At 45.3% G+C, this 17,507-nt stretch overlaps 1 protein-coding gene across 1 annotated transcript in view; it reads right to left on the bottom strand.

The window, feature by feature from the left end:
- The window catches only part of LOC145346765 (KAT8 regulatory NSL complex subunit 1-like), a 168,125-nt gene that overhangs the window by 7,982 nt on the left and 142,636 nt on the right, over nucleotides 1–17,507 (bottom strand). Inside the window, exons 10-12 of the mRNA XM_080194464.1 lie at nucleotides 16,015–16,133; nucleotides 8,377–8,437; nucleotides 8,155–8,267 (exon numbers count right to left, since the gene is read on the bottom strand). Of these exons, the coding sequence (XP_080050590.1) occupies nucleotides 8,155–8,267; nucleotides 8,377–8,437; nucleotides 16,015–16,133 (293 nt within the window). The remainder of the gene's footprint in view (nucleotides 1–8,154; nucleotides 8,268–8,376; nucleotides 8,438–16,014; nucleotides 16,134–17,507) is intronic.

Below are 17,507 nucleotides of genomic sequence, written 5' to 3'. Positions count from 1 at the left end.
CTTAAAAAAGAAATCAGGAGAGCCAGAAGGGGACATGAGAAGGCCTTGGCGGGTAAGATTAAGGAGAATCCCAAGGCATTCTACAAATATGTGAAGAGTAGAAGGATAAGAGAAGGGATAGGACCTATAAAAGATGAAGGGCAAAAGTCTGCGTGGAACCAGAAGAAATGGCAGGGGTGCTTAATGAGTACTTTGCCTCAGTATTCATGGTGGAAAGTGATCTGGGAGGTTTTACGACAATCTTTTCAGTCTGCTGCAAACCTGAGTATGTGGATGTTAAGAAAGATGATGTGTTGGAACTTTTAAATTCTATCAAGATAGATAAGTCGCCAGGACCAGATGGGATGTACCCCAGGTTACTGTGAGAGGTGAGGGAAGTGATTACAGAGCTCCTGGCGATGATCTTTGCATCGTTGATGGAGACGGGAGAGGTTCCGGAGGATTGCAGATGTGGTTCCTATTTTCAACAAAGGGAACAGGGATAGCCTGTGAAATTACCGACCGGTAAGTCTGACCTCAGTGGTTGGTAAGTTGATGGAGAGGATTCTGAGGGACAAGATTTATGAGCATTGGAGAAGTTTAGAATGATCAGAAATAGTCATCACGGTTTTGTCAACAGCAGGTCGTGCCTTACGAGCCTAGTTGAGTTCTTTGAAAATGTGACTGAACACATTGACAAAGGAAGAGCGGTGGACGTGGTTTATATGGACTTCAGCAAGGCGTTTGATAAGGTCCCCCATGCAAGACATCTTGAGAAGGTGAGAGGGCATGGGATCCAAGGGGCTTTGGCCTTGTGGATCCAGAACTGGCTTGCCTGCAGAAGACAGAGTGGTTGCAGATGGGTCTTTTTCTGCATGGAGGTCGGTCACCAGTGGAGTACCCCAGGGATCTGTTCTAGGACCCTTGCTGTTTGTCATTTCCATAAATGATCTGGATGAGGAAGTGGAGGGATGGGTTAGTAAGTTCGCCGATGATACGAAGGTTGGTGGTGTTGTGGATAGTCTGGAGGGATGTCAGAAGTTGCAGCGTGACATAGATAGGATGCAAGACTGGGCGGAGAAGTGGCAGATGGACTTCAATGCGGATAAATGTGTAGTGGTCCATTTTGGCAGGTCCAATGGGATGAAGGAGTACAATATCAACGGTAGGACTCTTAGCTGTGTTGAAGAGCAGAAGGATCTTGGGTTCCGGGTCCATAGGACACTCAAAATCGGCCTCGCAGGTGGAGGATATGGTCAAGAAGGTGTATGGTGTACTGGCCTTCATTAATCGAGGGATTGAGTTTAGGAGTCGGGAGGTAATGCTGCAACTTTATAAGATCCTTGTCAGACACCACTTGGAGTACTGTGTGCAATTCTGGTCGCCTCACTACAGGAAGGATGTGGAAGCTGTTGAGAGGGTGCAGAGGAGATTTACAAGGATGTTGCCTGGATTGGGAGGCATGCCTTATGTAGGTCTGCTGAGGAGCAGTGGAGGATCTTTAAGGAGATCTTTCTTGGTGCTCAGCAGAAATTTATTCCGATGGTCAAAAAGGACAGTAGGAGGAGAGGTAATAAGCCGTGGATAACGAAGGAGGTGAAGGAAAGTGTTAAATTAAAAGCGGAGGAATTTAGAGTAGCTAAGAGCAGTGGGCGAGAAGAGGATTGGGAAAGGTTTAAATGTCAACAAAGATTGACAAAGAAGTTGATAAAGGAGGGTAGGAGAAGCTATGAAGTTGGGCTAGCACTTAATATAAAAAAGGATAGCAAGAGTTTTTATAAATATATAAAAAGGAAGAGGCTGGCTAGGGTGAACGTTGGTCCTTTAGAGGATGAGAAAGGGGACCTAGTGGTAGGGGATGGGGAAATGGCTAAGGTCTTGAATAACTTTTTAGTTTCTGTCTTCACGGAGGAGGACGTGAATAATTTGCCGGGTGTTAGCGATGGAAAGTTGGTAGGACTGGAGGGTCTTAATGACATTACTGTTACTAGAGAGGTGGTGCTCGACAGACTGGAGGGGCTGATTGTGGACAAGTCGCCAGGACCGGATGGAATGCATCCGAGGGTTCTGAAAGAAATGGCGGAGGTTATAGTGGATGCCTTGGTGGTTATTTTCCAGACGAGGCTGGATTCCGGGGAAGTGCTGGAAGATTGGAAAACGGCTAATGTTACGCCGTTGTTTAAGAAGGGTGCCAGGCAAAAGGCGGGGAATTATAGGCCGGTTAGTTTAACGTCTGTGGTAGGTAAAATGTTAGAATCCGTCATTAAGGAGGAAATTGCGAGGCATCTTGAAGGGAATTGCTTGATAGGGCAGACGCAACACGGTTTCATTAAAGGGAAGTCGTGTCTGACAAATTTACTGGAGTTCTATGAGGATGTGTCTAGGGCAGTGGATAGAGGAGAGCCGGTGGACGTGGTCTTTCTGGATTTTCAGAAGGCGTTTGACAAGGTACCTCAAGAGGTTATTGCAGAAGGTCAGGGGACATGGAGTTGGGGGTAGGGTGTTAGCCTGGATAGAGGATTGGTTGTCAAATAGGAGGCAGAGAGTGGGGGTCAATGGGTGCTATTCGGATTGGCGGTTGGTGACTAGTGGGGTGCCCCAGGGGTCGGTGCTGGGGCCTCAGCTATTTACCATTTATATAGATGATCTGGAGGAGGGAACCGAGTGCAGGGTGTTGAAATTTGCTGATGACACCAAGATTGGGGGAACGGCAAATTGTGCAGAGGGTGTGGAGAGTCTGCAGAAGGATCTAGATAGGCTGGGCGAATGGGCCAGGAAATGGCAAATGGAATTTAATGTTGGCAAGTGTGAGGTGGTCCACTTTGGTAGGAAAAATGGTAGGAAGGACTATTACTTACGAGGCGAAAAACTGCAGCAGGCGACGGTGCAGAGGGACCTCGGGGTCCTTGTGCATGAGTCGCAAAAACCCAGCTTGCAGGTGCAGCAGGTGGTCAGGAAGGCGAATGGGATGCTGGCCTTCATAGCGAGGGGGATTGAATATAAAAGTAGGGAGGTCTTGCTGCAGCTGTATAGGGCATTGGTGAGGCCGCAGCTGGAGTACTGTGTGCAGTTTTGGGCGCCGCACCTGCGCAAGGATATTTTGGCCCTGGAGGGAGTGCAGAGGAGGTTTACTAGGCTGATACCGGAGTTGAGGGGAATGAGCTATGAGGAGAGGCTGAATAAACTAGGCTTGTACTCGTTAGAGTTTAGAAGAATGAGGGGAGATCTCATTGAGACGTACAAGATGATGAATGGGATGGATAGGATAGAGGTGGAGAGACTCTTCCCGCTCAAAAAAGACAGTAGGACTAGGGGGCACAGCCTCAAGATAAAGGGGAGGCAGTTTAGAACGGAGTTGAGGAGGAACTTCTTCACTCAAAGGGTGGTGAATCTCTGGAATTCTCTACCCGTTGAAGTGGTGGAGGCTGCCTCGCTAAATATTTTTAAGAAGCGGGTTGATGGGTTCTTGATAAGAGAGGGGATTAAGGGGTATGGGGAGAGGGCGGGAAAGTGGAACTGAGCCACGACAGATCAGCCATGATCTTATTGAATGGCAGGGCAGGCTCGAAGGGCTAGATGGCCTACTCCTGCTCCTATTTCTTATGTTCTTATGAAGATAGGTGGAGGGAGCTAGGTCTCTTCTCCCTGGAGAGACAAAGGTTGAGAGGCAACCTGATAGAGGTTTATAAAATGTTGAGAGGAATAGATAGGGTGGATTCTCGGAGGCTATTTCCCAGGGCTGAAATGGTCGCTACGAGAGGACACAGGTTGAAGGTGCTGGGAAGCAAGTACAGAGGAGATGTCGGGGTAAGTTTTTCACTCAGAGGGTGGTGAGTGAGTGGAATCAGCTGCCGTCAGTGGTGGTAGAGTCGAACTTGCTGGGGTCTTTTAAAAGACTTCTGGATGAGTAAATGGGATCTAATGGGATTGGGAGTTATAGATAGTTCTATGGCTTGGTAGGTATGGATGTGATCAGCGCAACTTGTGGGCCGAAGGGCCTGTTTGTGCTGTAGTGTTCTATGTTCTAAAAGGAGCTGCTTGGGTTTGCGCTCGTCTGGCATACAGATGACGTGACCTGCCCACCGGGTCTGCGCTCTCATCAGCAGTGTGTGGACTGATGGTAGATTTGCTCTAGAGATAAACTTCAATGTCTGGTACTTTGTCTTGCCATCTGATGCATAATATTCTGTGAAGACAAGTCATGTGGAAATGATTGAGCTGTTTTGCATGCCTTCGATACACAGTCCATGCTTCACAGGCATACAGGAGGGTAGTGGGTATCACAGCACTGCAGACCTTCAGTTTTGGTGCTGGGCTGATTCCTCGACGTTCCCATACACTGGAGCGCAGTCGACCGAAAGCAGAACTTGCCTTTGCTGTTCTGCAGTTAACTTCTGCATCAATAGTCACTGCTTGGGAAGAGAGTGCTGCCAAGTAAGTGCACTGGTCCACTGCTTGTAGTTTGTTCCTTCTGATAGTGATTATGGGTTCTGCGTACGGTGCACGAGGAGCAGGCTGGTGCGTGACTTCGGTCTTTTTAATGTTAATGGTGAGTCCAAAAGTTGTCACAAGCCGTGGAAAATTTGTCCATACTGACTTGCATCTCTGGGTCTGAGCCAGTATACAGGGCGCAGTCATCGGCAAAGAGGAAGTCTCACAGAACAGTCTCCTTCACGTTGGTATTGCTTGAAGTCTCCTCAGGTCGAAGAGCTTCCCATCTACTCTGTACTTGAGGCTGATTCCAGCAACACTGTCCTGGAAGGCAGCATTCAGCATGGCAGTAAACATCATGCTGAACAGTGTGGATGTGAGTACACAGCCCTGTTTGGTGCCATTGGTGACTGGGAATGCCTCAGAGGATTCTCCGCCATCCAAAACTCTGGCCATCATGGCACTGGCGTGCCATCTGAATGGATTTGCAGGGGCAGCCGAACTTTGACATAACCTTCCACAGGCCTTGTCGAGTTAGTGTCGAAGGCTTTCGCGAGGTCAACAAAGGTTGTAAAGAGCTCATGATTCTGCTCCTGGCACTTCTCCTGAAGTTGGAGCACAGCAAAAATCATGTCAATAGTCCTGCGACCTTTGCAGAAGCCACATTGTGACTCTGGAAGCAGGCCCAGCTCCAGATGAGTGACCAGATGATATAGCAGGACTCTTGTGAGGGTTTTTCCTGTGATGGAGAGCAGCAAGATTCCTCGGTGGTTGTTGCATACTTGCCGATTGCCCTTCCTCTTGTAGAGGTGTACGATGGAAGCATCTTTAAATTCCTGAGGAATGGATCCTTACTTCCAAAAGGACTGGAACAACTCGGTGAGCTTCTCGATAAGTAAAGGGCCAGCAGCTTTGTAGATTTCTGCGGATATGGCATCTGCCCCGGGGTTTTGCCACTGGATAGCTGGCTAACAGCTTTCATGACTTCGGCAACTACTGGTGGATCATCCATGGTGCTGTTGATATCGACCTGGGGAATCCTGTCTATTGCCTCATCGTTAATAGATGACGGTCAGTTGAGGACGACTTCAAAGTGTTCAGCCCATCTCTGCAGGAACTGAGCCCTCTCTGTAATGAGAGTTGTACCATTTGTACTCAGGAAGGGGAACTCCCCAGAGACCGAGACCGTAGAGATTGTTGGGGGCTTCATAGAACCGTTTCAAGTTGTTTCTGTCAGCATATCCCTGTATTTCATCTGCCCTGGCGCTCAGCCAGACATCCTGCATTTTACGCAATGAGGATACACTAAGGGCCTGGAAAGCTTTAACAATACTTCTCTACTTTTATATTCCAATTCCTTGGCAATGAAAGCCAAAATTCCATTGACCTTCCATTACTTGCTGTACCTGCACACCAGCCTTTTGTGATTCGCGTACCAGAATATCCAGATTGCTTGATTCACAGATAAAATCTCTATTTTAAGTAATATTTTGCTTTTCTATTCTTCCTGCCAAAGTGAACAAGCTCACATTTTCCTACATTACGTTTGATGTATGAAATTTTGGCCCACTCATTTAACGTATACATATTCCTTTGCAGACTCTCTTCTTCATCACAACTTACTTTCCTACCTATTTTTGTATCAGCAGCAAATTTAGTTACCATATACTCAATCCCTTCATCCAAGTTGATTATAGTTGTTGCTCCAATAATACTTGTGGCATTCCAATAGTTGCCAGTACAAAAATGACCCATTTTATGTTGACTTTCTGCTTCCTGTTAGTCAACATCAATGCTAATATTACCTGTAGCACCATGAGCTCTTCCCTTGTGTAGTAATCTTTCATATGGCACCTTTTGGAAATGCAAATAGTCCCTTTTACCCACCCTCCTTATTACTTCCTCAAAGGGCTCTAATAAATTAGGGGGGAGGTAATGGTCTTGTCACTGGGCTAGTAATCCAGGGACCTGGGATAATGCTCTGGGGACCCAGGTTTGAATCCCACCACAGTGATGGTGGGATTTGAATTCAACAAAAATTTGGTATTAAAAATCTAATGATCATGAAACCATTGTAGTAAAAACCCATCTGGTTCACCAATATCCTTTAGGGAAGGAAATCCACCATCCTCACCTGATCTGGCCTACATGTGTCTTTAGATAAATGTTGGCCGTCCAATGGCGCCCATGTCCCAATAATGAATATAAAAAAATGCACAGTACAAAGAACAGAGAAAAATACAGCACAGGAACAGGCCCTTTGGTCCTCCAAGCCTACACCAACCATGCTGCCTGACTTAACTAAAACCCCCTAAGCTTCTAGGGACCATATCCCTCTATTTCCATCTCATTGATGTATTTGTCAAAATACCCCTTAAAAGTCACTACCATGTCTGCTTCCACTACCTCCCCTGACAACGAGTTCCAGTGTGTGTAAAAAATCTGCCTTGTACCTCTCTGAAAACTTGCCCCTCGCACCTTAAACCTATGCCCTCTAGTAACTGACTCGTCCACCCTGGGAAAAAGCTTCTGACTATCCACTCTGTTCATGCCTCTCATAATCTTGTAGACTTTCTGTTAGGTCTCCCCTCAACCTCCGTCGCTCCAGTGAGAACAAACCAAGTTTCTCCAACCTCTCCTTGTAGCTAATGACCTCCATACCAGCAACATCCTGGAAAATCTTTTCTATACTCTCTCCAAAGCCTCCACATCCTTCTGGTAGTGTGGCGACCAGAATTGAACACTTTCTTCCAAGTGTGGTCTCACAAAAGTTCTATAAAGCATCAACATGACTTGCCATTTTTAAACTCAATACCCAGCTGATGAAGGCAAGCATGCCCTATACCTTCTTGACTACCTTCTCCACCTGCACTGCCACTTTCAGTGACCTGTGTACTTGTACACCCAGGTCACTTTGCCTATCAATACTGCTAAGGGTTCTGCCATTTACCGTATATTTCCTATCTGTATTAGATGCATTACCTCACATTTGTCAGGATTAAACTCCATCTGCCATCTCTCCACTCAAGTCTCCAACTGATCTATATCCTGCTGCATCCTCTGATGGTCCTTGTCACTGTCTGCAAATCCACCATCCTTTGTCTTGTCCGCAAACTTAATCCAATTACATTTTCCTCCAAATCATTTATATATATTACAAACAGCAAGAAGTCCGAGCACTGATCTGAGGAACACCACTTGTCACAGCCCTCCATTCAGAAACGCACCCTTTCACTGCTCCCCTCAAGTAATGTGGCTGATTCTTAAAATGCTGTCTAAAATGGCAAGCTGCTCAGTTGAATGGCAATTACAGGTTGGCAATAAATGCCAACAAAATAAATAAATGCCCACAAATGCCCAACCAACAACACCCACATGCTATGAACAAATAAATTTTAAAAATGCTTTTCAATTTACAAAGTCTGCCTGACATATGTTATGATTTTCCAAACGTTTCGCTATTATCTCCTTAACAACTGATTCAAGCTTTTACCGAAAGAATAACTGGTTCACACTTTGCTACTTTCCATCTCGCTCATTTTGTACATTTGTTGTTTTCCAATCTGTTGAGATCTTTCCGCAATTAGGGAGTTGGGAAAATCAAAACCAAGGCATCCATATCGTTACAGCCACTTATTTTAACTCCTTAGATTTCAGGCCATCAGGTTTACTCCAACATACTTCTATAGTGCAATCCAAATTAATTTGTGGATTCGAAACAGGAGCCTCCTGCGTTGCATTTACCTGCTTCCTCTCCTGGCTGAGCTGGACGAAGACCACAAGCACCATCTAGAACGTTCCATTTCCTCACATTTGGAATGGCGATTAAGGAAGGCTTCATCAGACATATCCTCATACTATGTATTCAAGGATAGACAATTGAAGAGTTTAAAGACTGTCAACAAAACAAAACAGATTCATAATTCTCCAAAGACTGCTTAAAACTTCTGATATGTAATAAGTTACCTGGTCATCCTCCAACGTGCAGATCTGCAGCTTTGACTGTTCAACATCTGCAACTCGCCAGCTATTGGGGAGAAATGGGAGATAATTGTACGGGACTCATTTGAAGTCATGCTTCTAACTATCTAAATGTAGCTCATGATATATTTCAGAATTTATCTTAACATTGAGCATTAATTTCCCTGCTGTATGCACTTTATTTGTTTGTGGGATGAGAATGTTGTTGGTCAGCATTTGTTGTTCTACCGTAAATGCCCGAGGAACTGGTGCAGTCCACAAGGTGTAGGTATGTCCACGGTGTTGTAAAAAAGTGCAGAATTTTGACCCAATAACAGTGAAGGAATGGCAATAAAGTTCCAAGTCAGGATGGTGGGCAACTTGTCAGATAACTAGCAGGAAGTGATGCTCTTACGCTGCCCTTGTCCCCCAAGGTGACAGAGGTCGTAGATTTGGAAGGTGCTATCAAAAGATGCTTGGCGATTTGTACTTGTATATTGTACATACTGCTGCCACTGGGTGTCGTGAAGGGAGCACATGTTTTATGACGACGAACGGGATGCTGATCAAATATACTGCTCTGCCCTGGATGGTGTTGAGCCGAGTATTGTTGGAGTTGAACTCATCCCAGCCAGTAATGCATTCCATCACATTCCTGATTTGTGCCTTATGGACAGACTTAGGAGCCACGTAGTAAGTTACTCAGTTTTGAGCTGAGAGAGACAGTGGTGGAGTGGTATAAGAACATAAGAAATAGGAGCAGGAGTAGGCCATCTAGCCCTTCAAGCCTGCCCCGCCATTCAATAAGATCATGGCTGATCTGAAGTGGCTCAGTTCCACTTTCCCGCTTTCTCCCCATAACCCTTAATTCCCTTGTCTGTCAAAAACCTATCTACCCGTGACTTAAATATATTTAGCGAGGTAGCCTCCACCACTTCAACGGGCAGAGAATTCCAGAGATTCACCACCCTTTGAGTGAAGAAGTTCCTCAACTCCGTTCTAAACTGGCCCCCCCCCCCCACCTGTCTTATCTTGAGGCTGTGCCCTCTAGTCCTGCTGTCCTTTCTGAGCGGGAAGAATCTCTCTACCTCTACCCTATCCATCCCTTTTATTATCTTATACATCTCTATAAGATCCCCCCTCATCCTTCTAAACTCCAACGAGTACAGACCCAGTCTATTCAGCCTCTCTTCATAGTCCAACCCCCTCATCTCTGGTATCAGCCTAGTGAACCTCCTCTGCACTCCCTCCAAGGCTAATATATCCTTGCGCAAGTGCGGCGACCAAAACTGCACACAGCACTCCAGCTGCGGTCACACCAGTGCCCTCTACAGTCGCAGCAAGACCTCCCTGCTTTTATATTCTATCCCCCTCGCTATAAAGGCCAGCATCCCATTCGCCTTCTTGATCACCTGCTGCACCTGCAGACTGGGTTTTTGCGACTCATGCACAAGGACCCCCAGGTCCCCCTGCACCGTAGCATGCTGCAGCTTTTCGCCCTTTAAATAGTAATCCCTCCTACTATTATTCCTGCCAAAGTGGATAACCTCACACTTGCTAACATTGTACTCCACTTGCTCAGCCTATCCAGATCCCTCTGCAGACTTTCCACACCCTCCGCACAATTTGCTTTTCCACTCATCCTCGTGTCATCAGCAAATTTTGTCACCCTACACTCAGCCCCCTCCTCCAGATCATCTACATAAATGGTAAATAGCTGAGGCCCCAGCACCGATCCCTGCGGCACTCCACTAGTCACCAACCGCCAGTCTGAATAGCACCCATTGATACCAACTCTGCCTCCTATTAGACAGCCAATGCTCTATCCACGCTAACACCTTACCCCCAACTCCATGCCCCCTAACCTTCTGAAGCAACCTTTTGTGCGGCAACTTATCAAACGCCTTCTGAAAATCGAGAAACACCACATCCACCGGCTCCCCTCTGTCTACCGCACTAGTCACATCCTCATAGAAATCCAATAAATTTGTCAAACACGACTTCCCCTTAACGAATCCATGCTGCGTCTGCTCTATCAAACCATTCTTTTCTAGGTGCCTCGCTATTTCTTCTTTGATGACGGATTCAAGCATTTTTCCAACTACAGACGTTAAACTAACCGGCCTATAATTCCCTGCCTTTTGCCTGCCACCTTTTTTGAACAGCGGCGTAACATTAGCCATTTTCCAATCTTCCGGCACTTCCCCAGAATCCAGCGAAGTTTGGTTAATAATCACTAAGGCATCTACTATCACCTCTGCCATTTCCATCAGAGCCCTGGAATGCATTCCATCCGGTCCTGGGGACTTGTCCACCAACAGTCCCGTTAGTCTATCAAGCACTACCTCTCTAGTGACAGTAATCGCATTCAGGCCCTCAACTCCTACCATCCTTCTATCCTTAATATCTGGCAAACTATTCGCGTCCTCCTCCATGAAGACCGAGGCAAAAAACCTATTTAAGGCCTCCGCCATTTCCTCACCTCCCACCACTAAATCCCCCTCTCATCCTGTAAGGGTCCAACATTCACTCTAGCCAGCCTCCTCTTCTTTATATATTTATAAGAACTCTTGCTGTCTTTTTTTATATTTAAAAATATAAAAGCTGCTGAATATAAAAGCTGCTAAATATGAAAGCTGCTAACCATGAAACTACAACTTAACAATCCATCTGGTTCACCAGTGCCCTTCAGAGAAGGAAATCTGCCATTCTCAACTGGTCTGGGATACATGTGATCCAAACCCACGGCAATATATTCTTAATTGTCCTCTCAAATGGCCTATCAAGCCAGTCAGTTCATGCGCACTTAGGGATCGGCAACAAATGATGGCCTTGCAAGTTACACTATGCGACCGTTCCCGTAAGTGGCTGCAACTTCCTGTATCCAGAGGTAGGAGGGAAACAGTGTTCGCACAACTCAGTGCATTGTTAACAGAGTGCTATAGGCAGGAATTTGATGCAAGTGCCAATTCTGTGCACAAGGGGAAATCCAGTTGAAAATTTATCATTAGAGCTTTAAACACCTTAAAAGAGACTACTAGCTAACTAAACTATCCAGTTACAGAAATTGAATGTCAATGGCAGTTAACTGGCAATCAGTTGGAAGTGGTTGCCTCAATAGGTATTAATTATTGAGAGCAGGAAGCTGAGTGAGGAATTGTAACTTGAGTGAGGTTCTAATTTGCTCCCATACCTGTTGGTCACAGAAATGAGTTCATTGTTAATAAAATGTGAAAGTCATGAATTTGGTAAAAGTGGGAATTCTGTGCAGAGAGAGAAGCAGGTGCAGCTTTGCAAATTTTTTCCCCAGTAACCTTTTTTTTAAGGTTCAAGTTTATTTCTAGTAAGTAAGAAGTGGGAAATGTGGTAGGGCACCTCATTGCTGTGTAATGCACATGCTGCTCCATGCATGAGCTCCAGAATACAGTGTATCCTGGACAACCACGTACGCAGCAAGTTCAAGTTCTGGATTTCAGAACCTGTGCTGCAACTGTAATCACTGAAGTGTATCCATAAAACAGCGTGGATACCACGTTTCAGAAGATCGTCTGCCTCAAGTTTAAGACTCCCACACAGGCGTAGGGGGAATAGATAACTACAGACAGTTAAGGAGCACCTGACAGGTACCACAGAGTCCCCTGCAAGCACTGCGCATTTCAAACTGTTATTCAGTTCTGAAAATGATTCCTCTGCAGCAGTGCCAGATTCACAGCAACAGCTCAGTTGAACTGTGGGGAGGAACATAGAGAAAACAAGTGATAGAAAATTGAATAGCAGAAGAAACAGACAAGTGCTTCTTCAATTGCAGGCATGATTCTGGAATGTTATGTTGCCATCCTGGTGCCAGGATCAAGGATATCAGTAAGTAGTTTGAGACAATTCTGAGGGGGTAAGGGGAACAGTCAGAAGAAGTGCAAAGGAAAGAACATAGAAAAACTACAGCACAAACAGGCCCTTCGACTTACAAGTTGCACCGATCACATCGCTACCTACTAGGCTTACCTATAACCCTCAATCCTATTAAGTCCCATGTACTCATCCAGGAGTCTCTTAAAAGACCCTATCGAATTTGCCTCCACCACCACGACCGGCAGCCGATTCCACTCACCCACGACCCTCAGTGAAAAACTTACCACTGACATCTCCTCTGTACCTAATCCCCATCACCTTAAATCTGTGTCCTCTTGGAGCAACCATTTCAGCCCTGGGAAAAAGCCTCTGAGAATCCACCCGATCAATACCTCGCAACATCTCATACACCTCTATCAGGTCACCTCTCATCCTTCATCTCTCCAAGGAGAAAAGACTGAGCTCCCTCAACCAATCCTCATAAGGCATGCCACCAAATCCAGGCAACATCCTTGTAAATCTCCTCTGCACCCTTTCAATAGTTTCCACATCCCTCCTGTAATGAGGCGACCAGAACTGAGCACAGTACTCCAAGTGGGGTCTGACTAGGGTCTTATAAAGCTGCAGCGTTACCTCCCGACTCCTAAACTCAATCCCTGGACTGATGAAGGCCAGTACACCATATGCCTTCTTAACCACATCCTCTACCTGCGAGGCCGATTTAAGAGTCCTATGGACCCAGACCCCAAGGTCCTTCTGATCCTCTACACTGCTAAGAGTCTTACCCTTGATATCATACTCCTTCATCCCATTTGACCCGCCAAAATGGACCACTACACATTTATCCGGGTTGAAGTCCATCTGCCATTTCTCCGCCCAGTCTTGCATCCTATCTATGTCACACTGCAACTTCTGACTTCCCTCCAAACTGTCCACAACACCACCAACCTTCGTGTCGTCGGCAAACTTACCAACCCATACCTCCACTTCCTCATCCAGGTCATTTATGAAAATTACAAACAGCAAGGGTCCCAGAACAGATCCCTGGGGCACTCCACTGGTGACCGACCTCCATGCAGAAGTAGGAGCCACAGGTGACCAACATAAAACAGAATACACAAGTCTTCTACAGGCACATAAATAATAAAAAGGGTAGTAATAAGACTGGTGGGGCTAATTAAGGACCAAAAAGGAGAACTATTCATGAAGGCAGAGGTCATGGCTACTGTATAAAGTTAATACTTTGCATCTGTCTTTAGCAAGAAAAAAAATTCCACCCAATTCAAAGTGAAAGGAGGTAACTGACCTACTAAATGGGCTTAAAAAATTGCCAGAGGAATTATTGCAAATGCTGGCTGTACTGAAAAGTTAATAAGGTCAACACAACTGGATGTGATGCATCTGAGGATGATGATGAAGTATGGAAATTGTGAAGGTATAGGCAACGATCTCACCCTCTTTAAATACAGGGTGGTGCCACAGGACTGGAGAATTGTAATTGTTGCATACTCATTCAAAAAAAATGTAAAGATAACTTAGTGACTACAGGCTAGCCAGCTTAACCTTATTTGAGTTCAAGTTTTTAGAAACAACAATCAAGCCAAAACTAACAATCTCTTTGGCAAGTGTAGATTAATTAGGGAAGGACAGAATTGATTTGCTAAAGGCAAATGTATTTAACTGACTTGATTTGAGCTTTTTGATGAGGTAACTGGGAGTGTTGTGCAGTTGGTGTGGTGCAAATAGACGTCCGAAAAGTGCCATATAATATGCTTATCAACAATATTGAAGTCCATGAAATAAAAGAGACAATAGCAGCATGGATATGAAGTTGGCTTAGTAACAGGAAACAAACTAGTGTTTGTTTTTGAAGTACAGAAAGGTATACAGTGCTTTTTCCCCAATTAGTACTATAATTACTGTTTTTCTTGATATTGATAAAACTTTCATTTGGGTATTCTGGGCACAATTTCAACATGTGCACAAAGCACAAAACTTGAAAGATTGGTTTAACTGTGTGAGATGGATAATGGATACACTCTAAGAAGACAGGCTGGCAAAATGAGCAGAGATGTGGCAGATGAAACTTCAATACAGGAAGGTGCAAAGTGAAACACTTCGTTAGGAGGAATGAGAAGAGGTAACTGAAACTAAAGGGTTTAATCCTAAATGGCTTGCAGGAATAGGAAAATCTGTACATGACAAGAAAACAATAAGTGACCCAGAAAATGCTCATTTAGCAAACCCACCAGAACGGCAGATGTAGGAATCAGAAATGCTGCATTAGTGTAACTAGAGGACTCTTATGGAATTTGGGCGAAGATGGAAAAAACGTCTAGGGTTCACTGCTCTGTACAATATATAGTGCCTGTATGTGTATCTGAAGGCGTTTTCAGAAGGTGTTTGATAAGGTGCCTCACAAAAGGTTATTACAGAAGGTCAGGGGCATGGAGTTGGGGGTAGGGTCTTAGCGTGGTTAGACGATTGGCTGTCAAATACGAGGCAGAGAGTGGGGGTCAATGGGTGCTATTCGGATTGGCGGTTGGTGACTAGTGGAGTGCCCCAGGGGTCGGTGCTGGGGCCTCAGCTATTTACCATTTATACAGATGATCTGGAGGAGGGAACCGAGTATATGGTGTCAAAATTTGCTGATGACACCAAGATTGGTGGAACGGCAAATTGTGTGGAGTGTGTGGAGAGTCTGCAGAAGGATCTAGATAGGCTGGGCAAATGGGCCAGGAACTGGCAAATGGAATTTAATGTTGGCAAATGTGAGGTTGTCCACTTTGGTAGGAATAATGGTAGGAAGGACTATTACTTACATGGTGAAAAACTGCAGCATGCGACGGTGCAGAGGGACCTCGGGGTCCTTGTGGATGAGTTGCAAAAACCCAGTCTGCAGGTGCAGCAGGTGGTCAGGAAGGCGAATGGGATGCTGGCCTTCATAGCGAGGGGGATTGAATATAAAAGTAGGGAGGTCTTGCTGCAGCTGTATAGGGCACTGGTGAGGCCGCAGCTGGAGTACTGTGTGCAGTTTTGGTTGCCGCACTTACGCAAGGATATTTTGGCCTTGGAGGGAGTGCAGAGGAGGTTTACTAGGCTGATACCGGAGTTGAGGGGGTTGAACTATGAGGAGAGGCTGAATAAACTAGGCTTGTACTTGTTAGAGTTTAGAAGAATGAGGGGAGATCTCATTGAGATGTATAAGATGATGAATGGGATGGATAGGATAGAGGTGGAGAAGCTCTTCCCGCTCAGTAAGGACAGTAGGACTAGAGGGCACAGCCTCAAGATAAAGGGGGGGCGGTTTAGAACGGAGTTGAGGAGGAACTTCTTCACTCAAAGGGTGGTGAATCTCTGGAATTCTCTGCCCGTTGAAGTGGTGGAGGCTGCCTCGCTAAATATTTTTAAGACGCAGGTTGATAGGTTTTTGATAGGCAAGGAGATTAAGGGTTGTGGGGAGAGGGCGGGAACGTGGAACTGAGACATGACAGATCAGCCATGATCTTATTGAATGGCGGGGCAGGCTCGAAGGGCTAGATGGCCTACTCCTGCTCCTATTTCTTATGTTCTTAAGCCAATGAAGAGGACAGAAGGCTTCTTACCATAACCTTCTGGTACCATACAGAAACCACTTGGCTATCAAATCTCTGACATTGTTCACCACTGTCTTGCACACTACTTTTACCACTTTCAAACAGCTATTTAATTCCCTCAAAATAATTTCCACATTTGTGCTTCAACGCCCACGCATTGTTCCACTTGACTGAAATCCCAGTGACATTATACTGTTACCTTGGTGTTAGAATCTCCTTATACTGAAGTTTCTCCACTCGAGCAGCTGCAGCCATGGACATGGGGATCACAATGTTGTTTATATCAAATGAACTTTCACCTCTTCTCCTTCGTGCAGACTGCAAGAGTAAACAGGAATAAAAACCATAAACCTTAACATTCCTTCTTTAGAAGTAAATAATTTTCAATTCTGGAAATCCAAATTAATATACAAGACAGTTGTTTTTACTGATTAGGTCAATAGATGGAGCTCTGAAATCCATTTCAACGGGGAAGGATGTATATCAGACACTCATCAGATCAACTAGGACCAGGCAATAGCAGCAGGGTAGTGAGCGTATTTAAATGAAGTGAAGAACTTTCGTTTACATAGCACTTGTTCCAATCTCATGGAATTCCAAATAGTTTTACAGCTAAGCAAGTACCTTTACTGTCCCTAGCCACATTGTTCAAAAGCACAATGTTACATTTTTATACTTGTGCTGTTGACACATAGCTCTGCCTCACAATCACCTCTCTTGACTAATTCACTGTTGCTAAATTATCAGAATGCTGATTCAACATCCTGAATTGGATGAGCAGAAATGTCCTCCAATTAATACTGGGAAGGCTGAAGCATCCATCCTCATCTTTGCATTATTGTTAAAACTACCTATTTCACCTCAATATCACCAAATTTGTCCTCTCTCCACTCATCTGCTACAGAAACCCCCATTTATGCCTTTGGTAATTGTATATTTGATTATTTCAATGCATTCCACATTTCTACATAGAAACATACAGAAATTAGAACATAAGAACCTAAGAAATAGGAGCAGGAGTAGGCCATCTAGCCCTTCGAGCCTGCCCCGCCATTCAATAAGATCATGGCTGATCTGTCGTGGCTCAGTTCCACATTCCCGCCCTCTCCCCATAACCCTTAATCCCCTCGCTTATCAAAAACCCATCAACCCGCGTCTTAAAAATATTTAGCGAGGCAGCCTCCACCACTTCAACGGGCAGAGAATTCCAGAGATTCACCACCCTTTGAGTGAAGAAGTTCCTCCTCAACTCCATTCTAAAACGCCCCCCCTTTATCTTGAGGCTGTGCCCCCTAGTCCTACTGTCCTTTCTGAGCGGGAAGAGTCTCTCCACCTCTATCCTACCCATCCCATTCATCATCTTATATGTCTCAATGAGATCTCCCCTCATTCTTCTAAACTCTAACGAGTACAAACCTAGTTTATTCAGCCTCTCCTCATAGTTCAACCCCCTCAACTCCGGTATCAGCCTAGTAAACCTCCTCTGCACTCCCTCCAAGGCCAAAATATCCTTGCGTAAGTGCGGCAACCAAAACTGCACACAGTACTCCAGCTGCGGCCTCACCAATGCCCTATACAGCTGCAGCAAGACCTCCCTACTTTTATATTCAATCCCCCTCGCTATGAAGGCCAGCATCCCATTAGCCTTCCTGACCACCTGCTGCACCTGCAGGCTGGGTTTTTGCGACTCAT

This window comes from Carcharhinus amblyrhynchos, chromosome 8 (assembly GCF_965287045.1).
Source record: "Carcharhinus amblyrhynchos chromosome 8, sCarAmb.v2.hapA, whole genome shotgun sequence".
In the NCBI taxonomy this organism is placed as follows: Eukaryota; Metazoa; Chordata; class Chondrichthyes; order Carcharhiniformes; family Carcharhinidae; genus Carcharhinus; species Carcharhinus amblyrhynchos.
This window is presented reverse-complemented; position numbering and strand designations above follow the sequence as displayed.